This window comes from Alligator mississippiensis, chromosome 12 (assembly GCF_030867095.1).
Source record: "Alligator mississippiensis isolate rAllMis1 chromosome 12, rAllMis1, whole genome shotgun sequence".
NCBI classification, from domain to species: domain Eukaryota; kingdom Metazoa; phylum Chordata; order Crocodylia; family Alligatoridae; genus Alligator; species Alligator mississippiensis.
The window spans coordinates 50,669,482-50,690,541 of NC_081835.1; the positions used below are offsets into that span (position 1 = coordinate 50,669,482).

At 53.4% G+C, this 21,060-nt stretch overlaps 1 protein-coding gene and 2 long non-coding RNA genes across 3 annotated transcripts; 2 read left to right on the top strand and 1 right to left on the bottom strand.

The window, feature by feature from the left end:
* The first annotated feature begins 284 nt into the window (after positions 1-284).
* Positions 285-3,215, top strand: LOC106738299 (uncharacterized). The gene is made up of 3 exons (XR_002094622.2): positions 285-346; positions 809-860; positions 1,277-3,215. It is a non-coding gene; the product is annotated as an uncharacterized LOC106738299 (long non-coding RNA).
* A 126-nt stretch (positions 3,216-3,341) lies between these two features.
* On the top strand, positions 3,342-11,280 carry LOC102565053 (lipocalin). Its single transcript, XM_006267562.4, has 7 exons — positions 3,342-3,604; positions 4,546-4,685; positions 5,370-5,446; positions 8,519-8,632; positions 9,079-9,180; positions 10,321-10,346; positions 11,105-11,280. Exons 1-6 carry the CDS (start codon positions 3,506-3,508, stop codon positions 10,344-10,346), a joined length of 558 nt encoding a protein of 185 aa, XP_006267624.1. The 5' UTR covers positions 3,342-3,505; the 3' UTR covers positions 11,105-11,280.
* LOC132244468 (uncharacterized) lies at positions 6,420-9,129 on the bottom strand. The gene is made up of 2 exons (XR_009455888.1): positions 9,051-9,129; positions 6,420-7,265 (listed from the first exon to the last, which is right to left on the bottom strand). It is a non-coding gene; the product is annotated as an uncharacterized LOC132244468 (long non-coding RNA).
* Positions 11,281-21,060: the final 9,780 nt, after the last annotated feature.

Sequence of the window (21,060 nt, forward strand, 5' to 3'; positions counted from 1 at the left end):
TCCAGTGAGTCTCTGGGCTGAGGAAGGCCATGACCTCTGCCCCATCCTGCTCCCCCTGATGCCCAGAGCTCTTGTAATGCTCATCCCTGCCCTTCTTGGCTCTTGTTTTGTTTTAATAAAAGACAAAGCCTCTGTGCTGACTTCATCTCCCCCACAGGCATAGTCTGTAAGAAACTGGTCCCAGCTGGATGCAGGGAATGTGTTTGGGGAGGCAGGGCAGGGGGGATATGGAGAGACAAAAACAGCTGTTATGAAAACAGGGTCCTTACATAAAGACCCATTGGCAGGGATGTAGCTCTTGGAGGGAGAGGCTGGCCTTTGGGTGGAGCTGGGATCATGACAAGAGGTAGGGAGCCCAGCCAGGACATAGCATTGCTCTGTAGATCTCATCTCAAAGCACGCAGGGCTTCTCCCACTGGTGCTGTCAAAACCTCAACAAACCCAGCTGGGGGAAGGGTGGCAGGAGCAAAGGCCTTTACTGCCCTATCACAAGGTTTTACATGGGGTTTCAAAACCTCCCAGATAAGATAAGCTCAAGTTAGGACAGCTCAGAGATGCAGCTGGTTAATGGGAACTTCCACAGAAGACGGAGGGGGACTGAGCTGTGAAAGCAAACGTGTCTCGTTGCACAGGGGTGCTGGGGCAGAAACCTTCAGTGGCAGTGAAGGTCCTTCTGCCAAGTGACAGCAGATTCTCCTGGGATGAATATAGGTTTGTGGATCCTCTGGCAAGACCTTCTGTGCCCCCTAGAACTGCAGTACCACAGGCTGAGAATTCACTGCTTGAGTTAATGCATTTGTTTCCACAGATACAATTGCATAAATGTTTCGAGGCTGAAGTCTCTGAAAGCCCCAGATCAGGTGAGAGCTCCTAAGATCAGTATGTATGAAGCAAGGCAGCCAACGAGATAAATGGAACAAAGAAGTTTATGGCTGAGAAGACACAGGAACCTTGGGTTTATTTAATCTCCTCAGGAGACAATTGACAGCTGGCTTCACTGAAATATTTTAACTAGCAGAAGGGTTTCTATTGAAGCAGCTGCTCTCTTGGAGGTCACTGGATAGGAGGCTAGAGCTGGGGAGGCTATTGTCTTAATTCTTCCTACACAGGAGACATTGTTTTAGAGAGAGGTTGATGACTCCTGAGCCAGGCCCCCCAAAATAATGGGATTGGCTTAAAAATCCCAGGATTTTTTAAAGCAGTTGACATAGACTTCTGCTCATTCATCATGAGTTTTTGAGCATTAGGAATAGCATTTTCCATTTTTACTTCACAGCCACGAAGACCAGAAGCCGTCTTTTAAAAAAAAATGCAAGAAGAAATTCTCATGTACTCCCAGGATTCCAGGAATTGGAGCTTCAGAGAAACAGCCGCTGTTGTAAGAATGTGTAAGGCACAGAACGGACCCTTAGAATGAACTGATGGAGCCCAGCAGCATCACTGCAATCCACAAAAGGGGGAAGGATTCTATAGAAATGAGCAACTGGTCAGCCAGTGTGGGTGGAAATTCATTGCAGTATTGGAGGCTTGCGCAAGCATGAAGGGGAGTGAGGAGGTGGACAGGGTGTCGCTAGGCTGGCCTTGTTCTGGGGTGCATCACCTGTGCTTTAGATCTGTGACTAGCCATAATGGAAAGGCATGCTCTGCTGGTTGTTTCTCATGTGTATTTGCATCACAGGGCTGGTGCATCCTTCTTGCAACTCACAGCTAGAATGGAGCCAGGATCAGAGCTGCACCTGCCATGTCATGTCTCTTAGAAGCACATGCAGAAAGCAAAGCTTCCTGCTTGCTGTGAGAGCCACTGGCAGTCTGTAGATATCAGTTCCCGTTAGTTCTAGATGCAGGGTTGGACTCTCTTTTTGTCCTCTCTGCTGATGTGTCTAGATGGGGCTCTGGCATAGCGAATACAAGCAGCTTTAGGTGCCATTGGGATTAAAATAGAACAGCTCAGAGCAAACCTGTCTTGCCTGTGCATCAGACAGAGCTTCAGTGACTGTGAACTGTGCAAATGCTACTGGGGGCAAGCTTAGACAAGCCACTTTTGACATGACTGCTGTGCATTGCATCAGCTTCAGCCCTGGGCTCACTCTTCTGGGTCACAAAGAGGATCTTCTGTAGCTCAGACACTTGTTTTGAGGGGCAATTTCAAACATTGCTCATTTGGGGCTGTGTTTTGTAAGGCTGGGAACTCCTGGGATCTGATTTAGTAAGGCACCAATGCAGTAGGGCACCTTCTACACTTCTGAGCATTCCTCATGACTTAAGAGGACAAGCATAGGTTGATAAGCTTTCCCAGATGGGCAAACCCATCAGGCCATTTCTTTCTGGGTGTGCTGGGTATGAACTATATATGGGGACACCATCGCAGTGAGCCCTTAGCAGCAGAACCCATCGGCAGGGGCCTAGACTAGAGCGGTTCTGTTTCCTTGTGGCCATGCCTGGCTTTCTTAGGTGAGCTCTGGGTTGTATGTAACTCTGGGACTGGTAGAAATTTCTTTCTGCATCTTTAAGTATCCAGGGGCCTGTTTGATTGTGGGAGCATCTGCCAACATCATGGAAATGGAGAAGTGATTTTGGCAAACAGAAAGTTATCTTTGAAGGACAATGGAGGATAGAAGTGAGTGGTCAAGGGACAGGGCCCAGTGGAATTGCAGCAAAAAGTCAGTTCGCTCTAATCAAATGCCCAAGAAAGCATTTGAATGATTACGAACAGTAAGACGTTGGTGCACAGGGAAGATGCTCATGCTTGTTCAAATAAACCTGACAAAGTTGAATCAAATGCTCTTTAAACAGCTCCCTGGTATAAAAGCATAGCACATGTAGCCCAGTAGGGCAAGATGCACACCCTGTACTCTCCTTCCTGGAGCCTTTCCCTCTGTCCTGTCTTGCTTTTGTTGTTTCCCTGATTCTACTATAAAAAAGAAGTGGGGAGTCAATGGGTTGCTCTGTGCACATGGAGAAGTACGGCAAACCCTCCTCCTGAGTCAGGCAGGAGCAATCTGATTCCTTCACCCCACTCCACCCTAGGGAAAGGTTTGGTGGTGCTGTTCTTGCTCATATGGTTGTTTTACTTGTCTTTGTTCTACTCTGCTGGCCAAGTCCAGTTTGCCTTTCCATGGAGGCAGGGACAGCTGCAGAACTGGCTGCAATCCACTCTTTGTGCTGCACGAATTCTGGCATTTGGAAGCAGATGGCTAAAATCAACAGCAGGGAATGGTTTGTGGGTTCCCCTGCCTGGCCCAGCCCCCAGCCTGCCCTTTGGATGTCCCAGCTCACTCATGCTCTTTGTCTCTTGCATAACCTAGCTCAGCAGGGGAGAGATGGGGCTGGTATTTGCTAGTACTGTCCTCCTCTGGGATATTGCGCTGCCTGCCGGCTAATAAATAGGGGGCTTGGCTGTGTCCCTTGCACTCACATGCACAGTCTGCCTCTCTGTCTGTGCACAGCACTCCAGTGAGCTCGGCTCCACGGGATCACAGAGGTGAAGGGAAGAAGAGTCAGAAGCATGCAGGCAGCACTGCTCAGTATCCTGGGGCTGGCCCTGATCGGTTCGCTGTGTGCACAGGAGGATGTCCCCGTGCAGCCTGACTTCCAGCCGGAGAAGGTAACGTGGCCCCCGGACAATCCTGCACTCCAGCCTGCTGTGGGGATGTTGGATGAGATCCCTTCCTTCTACCTGTAGAGATGGGGTTGGAGCTGGGCCTGATTCCAGAAGCTGCTGAAGGCAGGGCAGTGGAGAGAGGCAGGATTGGTTCAGCCTGTTTTGGATGGTGGGGTGGGCCAGCTGGGAATCGAAGTCCCACACTGGGTGTGGATGCTGAATTCTCCCCAGCACCATTATTCAGAGCATAATGGTGGGGGGGGGGGGGACTCGGGGTATCATCAGACCATTGTAGGGCAGCTGGAACATCTGGATTTGGGTTCAGATTCCGGGCTGAATATGGGTTGGGGCTGTGACTTCAGTCAGGGCCTGTGGCCATAGTAGTGGCTGAAGGGAGGTGCATATTGTCTTTCCCCTCTGTGCCTGGCTTCCCTGAGCAGCATCCCCTTCCTTTATTGTACCAGTAGCAAAATCATACCAGCAGCAATATCCCTAAACCTGGTAGGGCAGACTGTCACAGGTGGTGCTGGCAGCTGATACTGAATAGGAAGACCCATACAAGCCAGATCCTTCTCTCCTATGCATAGGGCTAGGGGCATCCACGGAAACAAAAAGGGAATACACCATATAGAGTGATTAAAGGAAACTTTTTAGATTATATAATTAGCTAGTGGAACTCACCACCCCATGATTTAATTGAACCCAAGTATTTGTAGTGCTGAAGAGAGCACCAAGAACCTCCCACTGCTGTGCATACACGAGTCCCAGCTGAGAGGGAGAAAAGAAAGAGTTGGTTATTCCATAATGGTTTAATTTCCTGCCCCATCTTCTGAGGTAGCTGGTTGTGGCCCCTGTTAGAGGTTGGGACGCTGGGGTGGAAGGCCCAGTGTTTTACCTGTACTGGCAGTGCCACTATTGCTGTGGTGAGAGGATGCCGTGTGCAGTTTACAGGGAAATGGTACAGCATTGGTCTGGCCTCCAACGCCAAGTGGTTCCAGGACAAGAAGGCTTTGATGAAGATGTGCACCACTGTCATTGAGTCCACCCCAGAAGGCAACCTGGATGTCACCAGCACCTACCCCAAGTAAGGCAGGTGCCATCAGGGAGTGCTGCTGTCAGTGCCAGGGACGGGACAACCCAGTGCCCTTCTCCCCCAAAGGGGCCCAGTGGGGCCAGGGGTGCCCTTTCTTATGCTCCTCTTCTGCATCTGTTATGACACCCAAAGCAAGACCAAGGGTGGGCCCCCTGGTCAAGCAGGCTCAGTGTCTGGAAGACTTAGAGTGGGTTTAGTACAGTGATGCAGACTAGATGCCTCTAGATTTGGTCCCCTTGGGATGGGAATAAGTCAGGCAGAAGGATCTTGGGGGACCTCAACTTTCCCTACAATGTATGTGGGGAGCCCACCAAGGTCACTTGGGGCCCAATCCTGACTTCATCTAGTTCTGTGGAAGCTTGGGGAAGCTGGAGGCTTGAGTATGAGGGCTGCTGGGGTAGGAGAATGCCACTGGGATCTCTCCTCAGCCCAGGAGGTGCTGCCTTTAAGGACACTGAGGGCTTGACTCTGCTCTCCCTTGTGCTGGTGGAGTTCAGTGGTGACAATGTAGGAGTCAGAGGAGTTCCCCAACCCAAGCTCAAGGGTCACAAACAGGAGCAGAACCCAGGAATGGGGCAGCCTTGGCTGTCACCTGAAGCCTGAGGCACTGGTGGCACGTGGAGCCCTGGCAGAGCTGCCGGCTCTTGTTCTTTGTTTCCTGTTGTGCCCCTGCAGGTCTGATAGGTGCGAGAAGAGGAACAGCCTTTACATCAAGACAGATCAGCCTGGCCGATTCAGCTACACCAGCCAGCGTGAGTAAACATGCATTGGCCGTACCCTGAGTGAGGTTGTGGTCTGGGTGCAGAACAGCATGGTCCTTTGTTGGGCAGGATGGCTGGAAGCCATCAGATAAACCCCTGTTCTTCATGTTTGAGGCACCTTCCTGCCAGCAGAGTCCCAGGAAGTTTGTATATCCTGCGGACTTGGCAGGTCTGGTACTTAATAGTCAGAGCAAACAGATTACAGGGCTGGGAACTGAACCCTTAGCCTGGGCAAGTGCTCCAGGAATACGTGTCCAATTGCCATTATGTGATGCTGAAGTACAATGGGAGAGGGCAATGCCAAGGCTCTTGGCAGAGGGCATCAGTCTCAGCCAGATGGCAGGATCCCTGCCTGTTCAAGCAAGTAAGACCCTACAAAATCACCAGCTCAGTCACTAAGCAGCCGCCCCTAGCTCATCCCATCAGAACCCCCCAGGCTGTGAAAGATTGATGGGAGAGCTCAGACTGGCCGAGCACAGCAAGGAGTAGGGCCCTAATTATGTATTTGGAGCTAAATATTACCTTCTCTTGTAGCCAGAAACACAAACAAGGGCACAACTGAGATCAGTGTTGGTGCAGCGAAGCAGCAAAGTGTGACCCATGCCACCCTTGATCCACAGCGCAGAGCCCAGAGCTGGCAAACAGGGATTTGTGCAATTCCCAAGAATAAAACATAAGCCAAGGATAGTAGCATAGAGCTTTAGGGCCTGATCTTGAGAGAGACTGAGCATGTTCATCCCTAACTGAGTTGTAGGATGAATTAAACCAGCCTCTCAGGAATGTAGGAAGGATGTGCACATAGTGAGGTTCCTTGCTGGGTTCTCCATCTCACCTTGGGAGCAGGAGAAGGAGTGTAGCTGGAAGCCCCTACTTCTTCCTTCTTGCTTTCCCCCCCTTCCCCTTCTGCTTTCCCTCTGTCTTTCCCCAGGCCTCTCTTTGTAAGGGTTGCAGTGCAGGGGGATGAACTAGCTGATCTCCTAAGGTCTCTGACAGCCTTGCAATTCTCTGGTCCTTTGGCTTTCCCTTCTCTCTGCCTTGGGGAGGTGCTATGGGAAACATGGAGAGCACTGGATAAACCCAAAGCCTCAGTAGTATTCTTCTCACTCTCTGCTTTTCCTACTCCTCTTTTTCTCCCATTTCTCCAGCTTCTCATTTCTTCTTCCCTTGAGGGAGGAGAGACCTCCCCTGCTTTCTTCCCCTCCATTATCTGACCTCTGCCCAGCAGCAGCAGTGGAAGGGATATGAACAGGCAGTGGCTGCTAAGGAAAATGAATGAGATTGCATGTGGCTGAACTTGCTGGTGGGGACTGAGATGGATGAGCCAAGTGGGCTTGGTGCTGGGAGCCCTGCGACCCAGAGTGCGGCTAGCATCCAGCTGCCTGTTACACTCAGCAAGAGCTAAGTCACAGTCATGGAGCTGTGCCCACAGGTCTGATGGATCCTGCCCAGGGCTTGGAACCTGATGTGCATTTTACAACTCCCCATAGCACTTTACATCTGCCTGTGCCAGGTCCCCAGGTGGTGAATTGGCTGCATTCTGCTGAAGTCAGTGACCCAGATCTCCAGATGGAGAAAATTGGGTACTCTCTGCTTCAGCCACATAGCAGTTCTTCCAAGGGTGCTCCTGGGCCCTGCACCACCACCATCCATGTCAGTTCACAGTAGTCAACAATGTGACCCTTCTCTTCTGCAGATATTCCAGGCATAGGCTTTAGGCCAGCGGTTCCCAAACTGTGGGTCACAATCCCAAATAGGGTTACAACATCAGTAGGCTGGGTCACAATAAACAGGAATCCGGGTTTTCTGTTCACTGTGGAAAAAAGTGGATTTCCTCCTTTACCAGAGAAAAATGTGGGAAAATGTGGGGTAACACTGGCAGAGTTCCAGCCTGAAAGGGGCTGCTTGAGGCTGGGGGGAGCGGGTGAGGGCAATCAGAGGAAGGGGGTGCCACATGCATGTGCGTGCACACATGCATATGGCAGCCAAGCAGCTACGGAGAGCAGCTCCTGCAGCTCCCTCCAGGTAAATCTATAGGGGTAGGAGGAGGGGGCACAGGCAATGCATTGGGGTGGAGAGGCAAAGGTGATGTGGCAGGGAAGCATGTGCCTTTGCACCCACAGCGGGGCATGGGGTGTGGGGTTGCAGTCAGGGCGGACCAGCTCCAGATAGGAGCTGCCTCCATGGCCCAGTGGGTGACTCCATGGTCACCAAGGTGAGGCACGGCAGTGGCAAAGAGTTGTGCCCCCACTGCTAGGTGGCAGGGGGTGCCTCAGCTTGATGGCCATGGCAGTGTGATGCTCCTGTCTGTGCTGGGTCCTGCCTGCTGGCCCATGGAGCTCCCAGGGGGAGGCGGTATGGTGGGGAGCCCTAAGCCCAGAGCAAGCATTCCACATCCTACCCTGGACAGACTCCACTTCAGCTGTGCTGCTCTGGCTGCAGCAGCTGCCATGTCCTGTGGGCAGCAGCTGGGGCTTGAGCATTGCTGGGGGAGGCAGGGGGCTGCAGGCCCTGGCCTTGGGGCACCTGGGGGGGTGCTGCAGGTTGGGAGTGAGGGGCCATGCTGAGGAAATGGGGTCATAAATGGGGTCAGGGTGAGGAAAAATTTGAGAAGTGCTGCCTTAGGCTGTTCTCTTGCCAGCAAGAGCCCATGGTGATACCCGCAGTGAATGGACCGGGGTGGTGGGAAGTAAGGCTGGGCTCCCCACTCCCTCATAACAAAGGATCAGAGAGTTCTGACCATTAATATCAAGTGCAACAGAGAGAGCTAGGTTTTGAGTGCTGTCCATGGACTTTTCCCTGCCTGGACTCCAGCTGGCTGCTTTCATGTATGTCTTTTGATCCCTCTGGCCCCACAACCCCCAAGCCCCGTCTGTGACTCCTGCTGCCCCAGGGAAGAGATCACAGCTGGCAGTTAACCCCCTGCAAGCTGTAAATTAACCCTTGCCCGGGCAGCCATAAAACAAGCTGGGGAAGGTGCCTCTGACTGCAACTGTAAAGGGAGGCAGTGGGTGCATGTGATCTGTGCTTGTCTCAGCTCTGTTCTCCTTGTCTGTGCCCCTTCAGGCTGGGGCAGCCAGCACGACATCCGCGTGGTGGAGACCAACTATGATGAGTATGCTCTGGTGTACACCAAGAAAGTCAAGGACACCAACACCTTCACCATGGTGCTGCTCTACGGTATGTCTGGGCCAGGAGAGCAAGTCTTGCTGCCTTGGTCCTGCCTCTTGGGTGTCTCTATCAGCTGGTGCCCTGGGCCCCCCTCCGGGCCTTGAGGCAGGATCTGCCGCAGAGAGCATGTTCAGCTCTAGCCCCAATGCTCTGGGAAGCAATCCACAGAGCCAAAAGGCTGGATGCCAGCCCTGGGGTCCCACACAAAGATGACTAGACAACGGATTTTGCTCAGGAGGATGCTGGACACCGGGAGACCCTCTACTTCTCTCTAGTTCCCATAGCAACTAACACAGCAGCCTGTCCCCAGCACACCAAGTACAGCCACCCAAGTGCATGCTGAGGTCACCAGTGCAGCTGGGTGGACTGTACTAGACCATGGTGTGACCTATTTCCCTTCCTCCTGAGATGAAGGGCTCATGCTCACTCTGGAGTGTTTTGCTTCCTTGCATCAGGCAGAACTAAGGAGCTGAGTCCTGAACGGCTGGAGAAGTTCACCCAGTTCTCCAAGGGGCAGGGGCTGCCAGAGGACGCCATTCTCATCCTGCCAAAATCTGGTAAGAAAAAGTCGCCTGTAACAAGAACACAGAGGAGAATGGAGTAAATGTCATGCCCAGCGCGGGAGTCAAACCTCGGTGCACTCAGCCTGTGTGCGCTGCACAAGCTCTGCCTTCCATTCCCAGACCCGAGCGCAAGGAGGCTGGCGCCTGCTTATACAGACACTTAAATTGATAGCTGCATCATTTTGGCCAAGTACAAGCATCTGGACATGGCCTAATTCTCAAGGTGCTGAATACTTGCACTTCCCATTGCCTTTAACAGGATCTGAGGAAGCTCAGTGCTTCTGCAACTCTTCCCTGGCTGATTTCCCTGTTTATCCATAAAATTGGCTCTTAAAAGGAGAACAGGCCATCCAAGCCTGTTGGGCTAGTGCAAATAAGGGGCTAGCATCCAATAGCACTATCAAAGCACTGAAGCCCTCTTGCTATTCCAACCCTGGACTCATCAGTGCTCCTCCATCCAGATCCTCCACACCAGTATATCCCGGATCACCCCCAGCCCATCCTACACCCTTCAATCCCAGCTTGCAACCCTCTTCTCTGCTGATTTTCCTCAAGTTTGACCAAAAAGCCCTCTACTAGCCATTCCTACCCCTACCAGCATTGCTGATGCCCTTCAGTCTCAATCCACAACCTGTGCCACCCACGCTGTCCAGGCTTGGGTTCCTCTCCCTCCCCACAGCTCAGTTGGTGCCTCTAAGTCCTGTCCAACCTCCTACTCTTTCAATGAAAGGCTAAGCTGGAATCTCAGGTTGATTGTGACCAAAATACATGCACCCTTTTAATGGCCACAGAAGAGGCTTCTCCCACATGGCTTTAAATGGACATTAGCTGCTTGTGTCCCACTGTAGTATCACGGCAGCTCCTTGCCAACAGAGTGGCCACTGTATTGGTTTATGCTGCCCTTAGTTCCCTTCCCAGTGAAGGACAGCACTTTGTTTTGGGCTTATCCTCTCTGCAACTCTGGAACCACAGGGCTTACCCAGGATGGCTGAGAACTGCAGCACACCTGGCTGCACAGTCCCTGTCCTGAGGACCGTGCTGAGGGGGTGCTAGGCAGGCTCTGCCAAGGCAGGTTCTGAGCAGTGGGTCTCCGCAGCGGGTGCGCAGGAGCTGATCTCTGTCTTCTCTCCCCAGATCAATGCATGGAAGTTGCTGTTTAGGTGAGCTGGACGTTTCCTTAAGGGCTTGTGGTTTCTGGCAAGACAACACCACAAGGGTGTCTGCACCGGCTGGGACTTCAGAATGTGCCTCTAAGCAGAAGCCATTCCCACTGCTGCTATGCCAGTCCTGATTTACCCTCTCTTGGGCCTTGCTTTTGACACAGGAATTCACTTAATGTTTAGGTTAACCTTTGTCCCAGCAAGGGCTGCTCCCAGAGTTCCTCCCTCAGTGGTATTCAGCTCTTCCCCTGGGTCCTCTGCCCAGAGAACTTGTCTCTGTCCCCTACCTCCATGTGAGGATAGGAGTCACCTGCTTCAGAGAGCCACTTGTTGACCCAATCCTAGCAGGAGCAGCACCTACTTATGGCCTGGCTGTCTCAACAGACACAATTGAGCTCATGCAACAACTTGCAAGGCATTCATTTACCCCTCCATGGGCTGGAATTACAATGGGGTTCTGGGCTGACCCCTTAGGAAGGACTGTGAGGGGCCCCTGAGAGCACAGCAGAGACAGGCCCTAATTGTAATGAATGGAAAGGGCTCTCTTCATGGAGCAGGCTGGACACAGCCGGACTCTGTTGTTATCACTCTCAGGCTCACAGACTAATCCAGCCCTTGCAGCTAGGCCATGTGTCACCATGCAGCATCTCCCTAGGCCCTGGCTGGACCGTGGGAGGATTGCTGACTGCACTGCTGGTGCAGGGCTGGGGGGTTGTGTACTGTTGTCAAGGCAAAACTAAGCAGCATTTCCCTTCCAGGCGGAAGCAGCAAGACGCTTCTCCAGGTTTTCTTGCAAGACAGAAAATGATATGCTAACCCACCAGCCTTACTTCCCACCCCAACACAACTCTGTGCACCTGTAGCCGTGCGAGCCACCTGGCCTAGCACTTCAGTAACATCCCCCTGCCCCCTGATTAAACCTAAATGTAAAACACCAGGCTGTTTGTCTCCCTTGCTGGTGTTGGGGTGCGGGGAGTGTCTCCCATGGTCACAGCTTTGAGAGATCAGCTCATCAGATTCATACAGTATTGGCCTCAAGTTTGGCAGGAACAGCTTCTTTGGGATTAATCCTCAGCTCCCAGCCCTGGCTGTGAGTGTTGCTTCAGTCCTTGCTTGGGGGTCTTGTCGTGCTCATGATGCATAGGTCTTAGTGTCCCTGCCAGCCAAGTCCATGCTTGTGGTTGTGTCCTGGCTGCCTGGCACCTGGGCATGGCATCTTCATTTCACCATCATTTTCCTCAGGACTGGACAGTGGGGTCATTTACTTCCATGGTCCTGCTTCCAGCGCAGCTCAGACAGTGACCAAAAGCCAGTAGCAGGGGGTGACAGTTCAGTTCAGCAGCCTGTGTGGATGGGGCTCAGGCCAGTTCCAGTGGGCAGATGTCCTTCCTACCAGCTGGCAAACCTTCTCCACACCCCTGGGTTCACCTATCACCAGGCCAAGGGGGCAGAGAGCAGCAGAGGTGAACATCTTCTATCTTGCTTCCACTTCGGCAGAGTTCAGCATTCCTGTGCTCTACAGCTGCTGCTACCCACTGAAACCAGATAGGCAGCTTTTAAACTCCCATCCTTGCCTCAGCTTGAAAGGGATGGTCCCCTGGTTAAGAGGCCAGCAGGGGGAGGTGGGGGGGAAGGGGGGGGGGGTGAGACTCGTGCTCTGCCACAGACTGTGTGTGTGACCTCAGGCAAGTCCCCCTGTGCCTCAGTGGCCCATCTGTAAGATGGAGACGATAGCACTGCCTGGGTATTAGGTAAACATAGTTAAACATTTGCCTGATCTAAACAGCCCGTCAGGCTACCCTCATAGCAAACACCAGCTTTGTAGCCAGCTGCACTTCAGGGACCATCCCGCCCAGCTGCCTTTGACTCCTCTGCCTGACCAAGGAGGGACACAGTCCACATGGCTGGGACTATGCTTACCCAGAATGAGGCTTGGCACATCTGCCTTCTAGAGCCATGCTGAGACTCCTAAACCATTTGGATCTACAGTCCGGCATACAGGGGGCCACAGGATGGTAAATATGGGAGCAATTGGAGAAGCTTAAGTATGATGGTAAGAGAAGATCACCCTCACCCCAGAGTCTTGCTGTGGAAAGAAAGGGGGAGACGGTGCTATAATGAACTGGTCAAGAAGGGTCTATGGAGAGCAGGGGCTCATTTTGTCCCTTTTGGGATGCCACAGGCAAAACCCTGTCCCTGGGATAAGAACCCTCCATTGAGTTATGAGAGTGCATGGGGTGGGGCTGTCCCTGACACAGAGGCTAATGCACACCATGACACAAGCCCATTTCTGTGTGTGGGCAGTCACTGCAGCTACAGCTGGGCTGAAACTGGCCCAATCAAAGGCTAAAACCCCCTGTCCAATGTAAGTGGTGGGGAGTGTCCATCCCAGAGACAAGGGAAAAGGGAGGCTGGTAGCCATCCTGACCCCTGTAGGGCAGCCTCCTGGAACAGCTCTGGGCTTTAATGCCAGCTGCGCCAGCCTCTGCTGCAGTGCAATGGCATGGCCTGAGCAGTCAGATGTCCTCTGTACCAGTGTTAGGGCTTGGACTGGTGGGACCAGTGGGGAAGTGGAGCCCATTGTTTATGGCTGGTAGCACATCTGGGATCAGAACCAGGGGGCTTCAGCTCCTCTCAGAGATACAAAGGCTTCTCCTGCTGCCATGAAATAGGTCCTCTCTCTACCTGTACAAAGGACTTCCCCCTGCATGCTAGATGACAGGATATCTTCCTGGAGTGGCTGATCCCTCAGGTCTTCCTTCTCTGAAGAGGACCTGCACACTTCTTGCCCTCCTTGCCTGGCACCAGCCTGCCAGCTACCCCTTCCTGAATTCCACTGCAAGTTGGAGATGACAGGTGGCAGGCAGGTCCCCACCCAGAGCTAGCGCTGGGCACATTGTCTGGGCAAGTCTGGGCTCTCTGCCTGTTTCCACAGCATCCACTAGCAGGCTAGGGATTTCCTGCAGATCTTGGTAGGCCTGTGACTTGCTCACAATCAGCTCCGTGTTGAGACTCACAGTGCCTGAATGCAGGATAATGCTATGAGTGTCCCACCCACTATAGACCTGTTTCCTGCCTGCAATGTTGCCAGCTCTGGGGATTTCATCAGGACTCTCATGATTTCAGTGTTTTTTCTTAAATGAGATGATCTTGTCACAAACTTCCTGTGACAGGGGGCCTCCCGAGGCCGAGCTCTGTGGCCCGCCCACCTGTCACCGTGACAACAGGCCTACTCAGGGCCAAGCTCCTCATGGCCCACCCACCTGTCTCTGGGCAACCGCCCGCTCATCTCGCCCACCACGCCTTTGATGATAATGAGTTCAATTATGATGATAATTAAGCGGGAGGCTGCCCTTCGACTGCCCCGATGCCCAGGGGCGCTCTGCGGCTCCGACCTCCCCTAATACCGCAGCCCAAGCCTCGCAGATGTAATAGATGTTGTCCGGTCTATACGCCTGCTTCCCGGGCCTCCTCTCTAATGGGGCCCACTCTGGGCTCCTTCTCTCGTGCCCAGCCTCTTGCTGGGACTCTGGTCTGGCCCACTCTGGGCCTCCCCTGCCGGTGTGGTTCCGCTCGGGGACTCTCTAGCGGGCCTCCGGTCCTATGGGCCAACCGCACGGGCACCCTCTCTGACCCTGGCTCACCACACTGCTACTCCCTGTCTTCTCGGGGCAACCACAGCGCCCTGCCTCAGTCTGAGGGGTGTTGCCGCACTAGCCTGCGGCTGGGCTCGCTATGCCCATCTCGGGCTCCTTGATATGGCCCAAGCTCTCTAGGGCTGCTCAGTATGGCGCTCCCCTTTCTCTGGGGCTCGCCGTGCCCACACTGGGCTACTCACTAATACCGCCCCTTTCCTGGGGCCGGGGTCTATGTTCCCCCACACGCAATCCGGGGTCTAGGTCCCCGTCCGCAACCTACGGGTTGCGCCCGCGACCCACTGGCCGCGCTCCTCGCCGCCAGTTGCTCACGCACTGGCGTGCGAGCTGCGCCTTCCCTGGCGCTATGAAAATAATGCGCCCTCTTGGCGCTAGGGCACCCCACACTCTCTGGGGTCCCTATAATTGAGGCCTCCTCCAACCCCTACAGCCTCACCCAAGCCTCCGGGTGTAATAATACAAACACAAAGCAAAACCACAAGCCCCTAGGCTGTAACATAACCACAAGCAGCATGGCTAAACTCTAGTGCCCATCCTCTCAGGGCTAGCATGAGCTGTACTTGCACGTCCTGCTCCTTTCCACATCCTCCCTCCCAGGCTGCTGGCAGAGAACTGCTAGCCTGGCTTTGGCCCTGGGCTTTATAAAGGCTAGGCCCTGCCCCCTCCTGGCCAGCTGGCTCCCCTTAGTTGCTCCAGCAACCCGCAGCTGTGCTCCATTGGCTCTGCCAGGGCTCTCTCCCTGGCAGTTTCTCCTCTCTAGGAGCAGGCACTAAGGTGCCCTGCGACACTTCCATTTAAAAAAAGACTTTAGGATTCAGACTCCTTGTGTTGGGTGCTGGGGCTACCTATACTGTGTGTGTGACTCAGCACCAGATGCCCAGTGCAAATGCTCTGCACAGTGCAAGCACCTCATTCCTCATAATGTCCACGTCAAACCAGGGCTGGGGGGGTCTCTGTCAGTAAAAATATGGGCTGGGGAAGCCCAATTTGTGGGATGCTTTCTCCCACTCTAGTGGTGGCTGGGCCCTGGCTGCTACCACTTTAGCTAACAAAACCAGGTCTTTAAGCTCTGCTGAAGACCTGTGACTTTAGAACTAAATATCCCAGGGTCAGTCCCTGCCACTGACCATTTCCCTAGGGGTACAGTGTGACACCAATGCCAATTTGTCTAACAGCACCAGTATCCATTCATACTGCATTTGCTCAGATCAGGGCATCACAGAACAGACGAGAAACACTAATTTACACTTGCATACAAAGGACTCTTTGCACTTCCCTTTTGGATCATAATTCTGCTATTTGATGGGGTTTTAGCTGCCTCAAAATCCAAAAGTTCTGTGGTCCAAGCTGCTATTTCACAGCATCTAAGGAGATTGTTCCTTGTTAGATGCTTCTGAGAACCCCTCATTTAGCTGTGGTTCAGTAATTAGACAAAACCCAGCTAATGCTGTCACCTAATACCCTGAATAATTATATCAGTAGTGCTCTTACATAACCTGTTGCACAAACCACTGGTGGGGGGTCAGAAGTGACTGTGGTGGTGGCTTTGGCCTGCCCCCTGAAGAGGGATATAAAGTTGTGCACCATGAGGAAGCTGGCGTGGTCCTTCAAGTCACCTGCAGATTCTCAGTGTGAGCACAGCACTGTGAGGATGGAGGCCATGCTGTTGAACATTGGGCTGGCTCTGCTCTGCGTGCTGAAGACCCAGGCAGAGGTCCCTGTCCAACCAGACTTTGATCTCAAGAAGGTAATGCGGAGGGGGGATGCAATGACACATGAGTGGAGGGTGAATGCCAGTGAACATGCCCTCCTGGATCTATGAGGGGCATTCCCTTTTGCTGGTTGGTACCTGCAGCTGCCCCTGCTACTAGAGTTGACTCTCCAGGACACCCTTAGCAGAGCAGGGTGGGTGAGACACTCAAAGACACTGACTCAGTGACTTGGAACCATGGACATGGGCCACCTCCAGCCCCCACAAGCAAGTTCTCCACTGCCTTCTGGGCCCATCCCAGCCCAGAGACCCTGCACAGCAGAATCCCTATAGACAACAAACAGATGGTGAGGTGAGACAGTAGGGGGCACTACTATGCTGAGCCACCCACCTCACTGTGCCATGCCAAAAACCATGCTCTGAGAGTCTCCCTTGGGGAGTCTATGTCCAGCTGCCCCCTTCCTGGAGACCTCCTGCAAGCCTGGGGTAATACTGCCACCACCCAGGCACTGGTCTCAGTTAGGGATCTGTGCAGCCTGGGATATACAGACCCAGTCAGCCTTGACAGTGCTTTGCCCCCTGGTAATATCTCTGGGTGCTCCTTATAGCCTTGAGCCCCTTCCCCACCAAGATATCCTCAGGTAGGACTGAATTAGTTAATAATCAGCAAAGCGCTAGGAGCGAAATGCATCTCTGATGCCTCTCCCCTCAGGCATCCACAGCTAGGCATGTTGAGTCAGATAGCTTTTTATTGATCAGAGAGAAAGAATGGGGTTGGGTAGAACACAGAGGAAGTTCAAGAGACTAGCAAAACACCTTGAGCAATACAGAAAAAAATGAACCTTTCATCAAATATTCAGCTTAGTGACCCTTTAATATGAGTCTAAATTAGCTGCGTCTTATGTCTATGCTAAATAAGGGCCTTGAGCAATCCGTCCTCTTTCTAACATCAGTGCGGACAGGGACTGCTGGCCTGCTGCTAGTTCCCAGAGAGCAAGTGATCTCCCAGCCTAGCCCAGAGCATTCTCATGCCTGTAGGGGAGCTGCTTTCCCACACCCAGGGTGAGCATGGCTCCTCTGCAAGAGGAGACCCAGGTTCACCAGACCCAGGTTCCTGTGGACTTCCCATGCCCTTTATATTATTGGGCACATGCAGTTTGTTCACTGGAGTCACAATGCAAACCTGATGCAGGGAGAAGCAAAGCTCCTTTGAGACCAGCCAACTTTCACTGTGTGTCTGTGCACAACAGGTCCCTGGTCTTGGCTGGGGTTTCCATGTGGGCAGGAATGGCACTAGCACAGGTTGCTGGGTGGGGTGGGAAAAAGCAAAGTGCTGCTGACAAAAGCCTTCATGTAGCTGCACAATACAGGTGTCCTGAAAGGCCCCTTTCAAACCCTGGTTTTGCCACAGGCTTCTGGTGAGGCTTTGGGCAAGTAATGATAGAGAGGCTAAAAGTCATTAGGCTCCTAACTCCCTTGGGTGTGAAGGACCATCCGCCTTTGGAAATGCAGGGAGCTAAATGATTAATACCTTGAAGGGTCTGGGTCTCTGCCACAGCTCCCTGCCTGTGAAATGGAGCTTACTGCACTGCCCCACCAGAAGGAGCTGCATGAGAGTCAATGTAGTAAGTAATGACTGTGAGCCGTTTGGACACCACAGAGATGGAGGCCATGGACATATGCGTGATAGCCTGTAACAAGGAGGCAAGGCCCAGCTGCAGCACAGATTTGCAGCACAAGTCTCTGTCCTCCCCATAGCAAGCCCTATAGCACAGTGGCTTGGCTCTGCTACCACAATAGCCTGTTAACAATCAATAACAAGCAGCAGACAAGCTAGGAAAGCCTTCCTGGGTGCTGGCTCCTGCCTGTTCATTGCCCCACGGCCAGGGGCTTCTGCTGGGAACTGCGAGGGCTGCAGTTGCTTTCCCAAGAACTCACCTGAATGATTCTCTGCAGTTTACAGGGACATGGCACATCGTGGTTGGTGCCTCCAACTGCCCTGTGTTTCTGAGCATGAAGGAAATCATGAAGACATCTGTTGCCATCATCACGGCAATGCCAGGCGGCGACTTAACTTTAACTGTTGGCTTCCCTTTGTGAGTACAGTTGTATCCTGCTGACCTGACCCATCAGCATGTGGCTCTCCTGGGGCCTCACACAGTCAGCAGCCTGGAGAAAGCTGACTATAGCTCAGTGGTTGAGGCTGGTTTGGTGCTGAGGTGGGGAAGACATTCTTGTGGTTGGCCCTGATATTGCCTCATATGTTGCTGGGCCTTCATCCTGGATGGATTCTCTGGTCAGGGATGGGGTGCTGGGAGAGTGAAAATAAGATGAAATTCAAATCAGGAGGAATCTCCTTTGATTTATCCTGCAGCGTGCAGGTCAAGACAGGCTCACAACTGTCTTTACACTATACCAGCAACCTCCCACTGGGCTTAGCTTTCCCCTCTAGCAAAACCACATCCCCCACCCAGTCAGAACAGACTCACCTCTGCCCCCCACCATGAAGGCATATTGCTGTCCCCTTGCTAGGATGAGCCTGCCTGTTATCTGGGCAAACTAGGCTCACCTCAGCTCTTTGAGTGCCCCACGTTCTGGTTTACCCTGACCTTGCTTTTCCCTTTGCTTTTTCCCAGGCCAGATGCTTGTCAGAAAATAGAGATGCATTTGAAGAGCACTGGGCAGCCAGGTCACTACACCAACTCAGGTACTTCCCAGGCTGCTCAGTGCCCCCTCCCCTCCCGGGTATCATGGTGCATGGTGCTCTTTGGGTCTCAGCTACCTTGCTTTGCTCCTTGCTGTTCGTGTACTTTCAAAGCTCCTGTAGCCAATGCCAGGATGGTGGCTCCAGGCACAGCAGTAGCTTGAGGACAGAACACACGTGTGGTGCCTCAGAGGGGATGGAGAGGATGCTGTGTTTTAGGGGAACAACCCTGCCAAAGCTCAACCTCAGTCAGGGACACCACAGAGAGGATGGGACACAGATCCTGTCCTGCCTCCTTGCTAGTCCTTTCTGCAGAGGCATAAGGGTTAGGAGCAGTTCCTTCAACTTCTTTGTTCCCAAGCAGTGGTTTGTCTCCTTTCTGTGAGCCATGGCTCAGGGTCTCAGGGTGGGGCAGGTTGTCAATACTATATGTGAGCACCTGCAGGTGCATGCTGTGAGATGGTGCACCAGTGAGCAAAGCTTTGCAGGCAGATTTGCAAAATGGCTAGGCCAACTGACCTCTGGCTCCAGGAGCGGTGAGAGACACATGGGTGCAAGCCCACTGCACCCCCACTCTCCGAAGCACCCCCCAGCAACCCCCAGCAGCTGCGGAGTGCCCCCACCATCCCCCAGCACAGCCAGAGGTAAGCGGGGCCTGCGGTGGGAGGGGGTAAACCCCAGACAGCTGAGAGGAGGCGGCTGAGTGGAGCCAAGGAGGGTCTTGCCCTGCCTCAGCTCCTACTTGGCCCAGCTCCCAAGGGAGCCACGCGACCGAAGTCTCACGAACAGGACGCACAAATAGTAGCACTTGTCTGCCCAGCACATGAGTTAGCGCGGAGTTTGTGCAGGTGGGACAGCGGGAGGGCCTGAGGCCCTGCCAGTGCGCCCTGGGGAAGGCAGTCCCAGCGTAACCAGCCAACCAGCGGCACAATGTGGATGGGCACACACTGCACCCTGAGGGTCCCCTCAGGGTCTGTGGCCCCCCACCTGCACTTCAGAGACCGCCAGCCCGACGGAGCCCACGGTTCTGGGCTCCACACAGACGGAGCCCCTGGCTCTCTGATGCGGGGGCTGCTTGTGACTTTTTCAGGCTCTGGGGTCTGGGAGCATGGCCACCTCCCTTGGTGGGGTCTGCTCCCTTTTGGGGTCTCTGGCGCACCAGCTGGAGGAGCTCCAGGCTGCAGTCCAGAGACTGCGTGCCATCAGGGATAGTGAGCGGGAGATCGACTCCTACTGCCAGGCCCTTCTCCCCTGGGAGATGAAGGGTAGACCACAGTCTCCCTCCAGGGCAAGGGAGGACTTGGGGACCTCCCTTACTGTCCAGCCACAGGGTTGGACCAAGGTGGTCAAGGGCCCCAAGGCCTGCCGCACTAAGCCCCCTGCCCCGTTGGAGCTTTGCAATAGTTATGAACCTCTTGCAGCCCCAGCAGAGCCTGCTGAGTTGCCAGCTCCTGAAGGCAACACCGGGTTAACTATAGCTACTGCTCCTGCTCTCACTAAGACAAAATGCAAAGTGTTTGTCATGGGAGACTCCATCCTGAGGGGGACTAAGGAGGCCTCTGCCACCCTGACCCCCAAGCCCAGGAAGGTGGTGCTTCCCAGGAACATGTATCCGGGACATTGCAGAGAGGATCCCTAAACTCCTCCAGCCCACTGACCACTACCCTATGCTCCTCATCCATGTAGGAACGAATGACACGGCTCGGGCAATCCCAGCCAGGTCATGAAGCACTACAGGGATTTGGGTGCAGGGCTTAAGGGTCTGGGGGCACAAGTGGTGTTTTCCTCAATCCTCCCAGTTTCAGGCTACGGGCTGAGGAGGGAGAGGAGGATTGAGGTAGTGAACCAAAGACTGCGGTGCTGGTCTCATCGAGAAGGCTTTGGCTTCCATGACCACAGCCCGCTCTTTGGAGAGAGAGGCAGCGAGCTGCTGGGAAGAGACGGCCTTCACCTCTCTCCAATGCCCAGGAAAAAGCCAACTTGCTAAATGGGTACTTTGCATCGGTCTTTCACCAGTCCCATGGGACGCCCCTGCCCATTATGGGATGGGAAGGCCTGGGTGAGGGTGATTCCTTACCTGCCATCAATGCTGACGTTGTGAAGGAACACCTTGGGAGGCTGGACAGCTTCAAGTCAGCTGGTCCTGACAGCTTACACCCCAGGGTACTCAAGGAGCTGGCAAGCATCATAGCTCGGCCACTGGCACGGATCTTTGAGAACTCCTGGCGCTCTGGTGAAGTGCCCAAAGATTGAAAGAAGGCCAATGTTGTGCCTGTCTTCAAGAAAGGGAGGAAAGTGGATCCAGCAAACTACAGGCCCTTCAGCCTGACCTCTATCCTGGGGAAGGTCTTAGAAAAAATTAGCAAAGAGACTATTCTTAACAGACTGGCCAATGACAACATCCTGAGGGATAGCCAGCACGGGTTTGTTGCGGGTAGGTCTTGCTTGACCAGTCTTATTTCCTTTTATGACCAGGTGACCTATCACCTGGACAAGGGAGAGGAGATTAATGTCATATATCTTGACTTTAAAAAAGCCTTTGATTTGGTATCCCATGATCACCTCTTAGCAAAACTGGCCAACTGTGGCCTCGGCTTTACCACGATCCGCTGGCTGGGGAATTGGCTCCGTGGTCGGACCCAG

What these genes read in the sequence shown, in the direction of transcription:
- LOC102565053 (XM_006267562.4), top strand. Translation starts at nt 3,506, where the DNA reads ATGCAGGCAGCACTGCTCAGTATCCTGGGGCTGGCCCTGATCGGTTCG. An exon ending in GTCACCAGCACCTACCCCAA is followed by an intron (nt 4,686 to 5,369) that starts GTAAGGCAGGTG and finishes GTGCCCCTGCAG; the next exon opens with GTCTGATAGGTGCGAGAAGA. An exon ending in TCTCATCCTGCCAAAATCTG is followed by an intron (nt 9,181 to 10,320) that starts GTAAGAAAAAGT and finishes TTCTCTCCCCAG; the next exon opens with ATCAATGCATGGAAGTTGCT.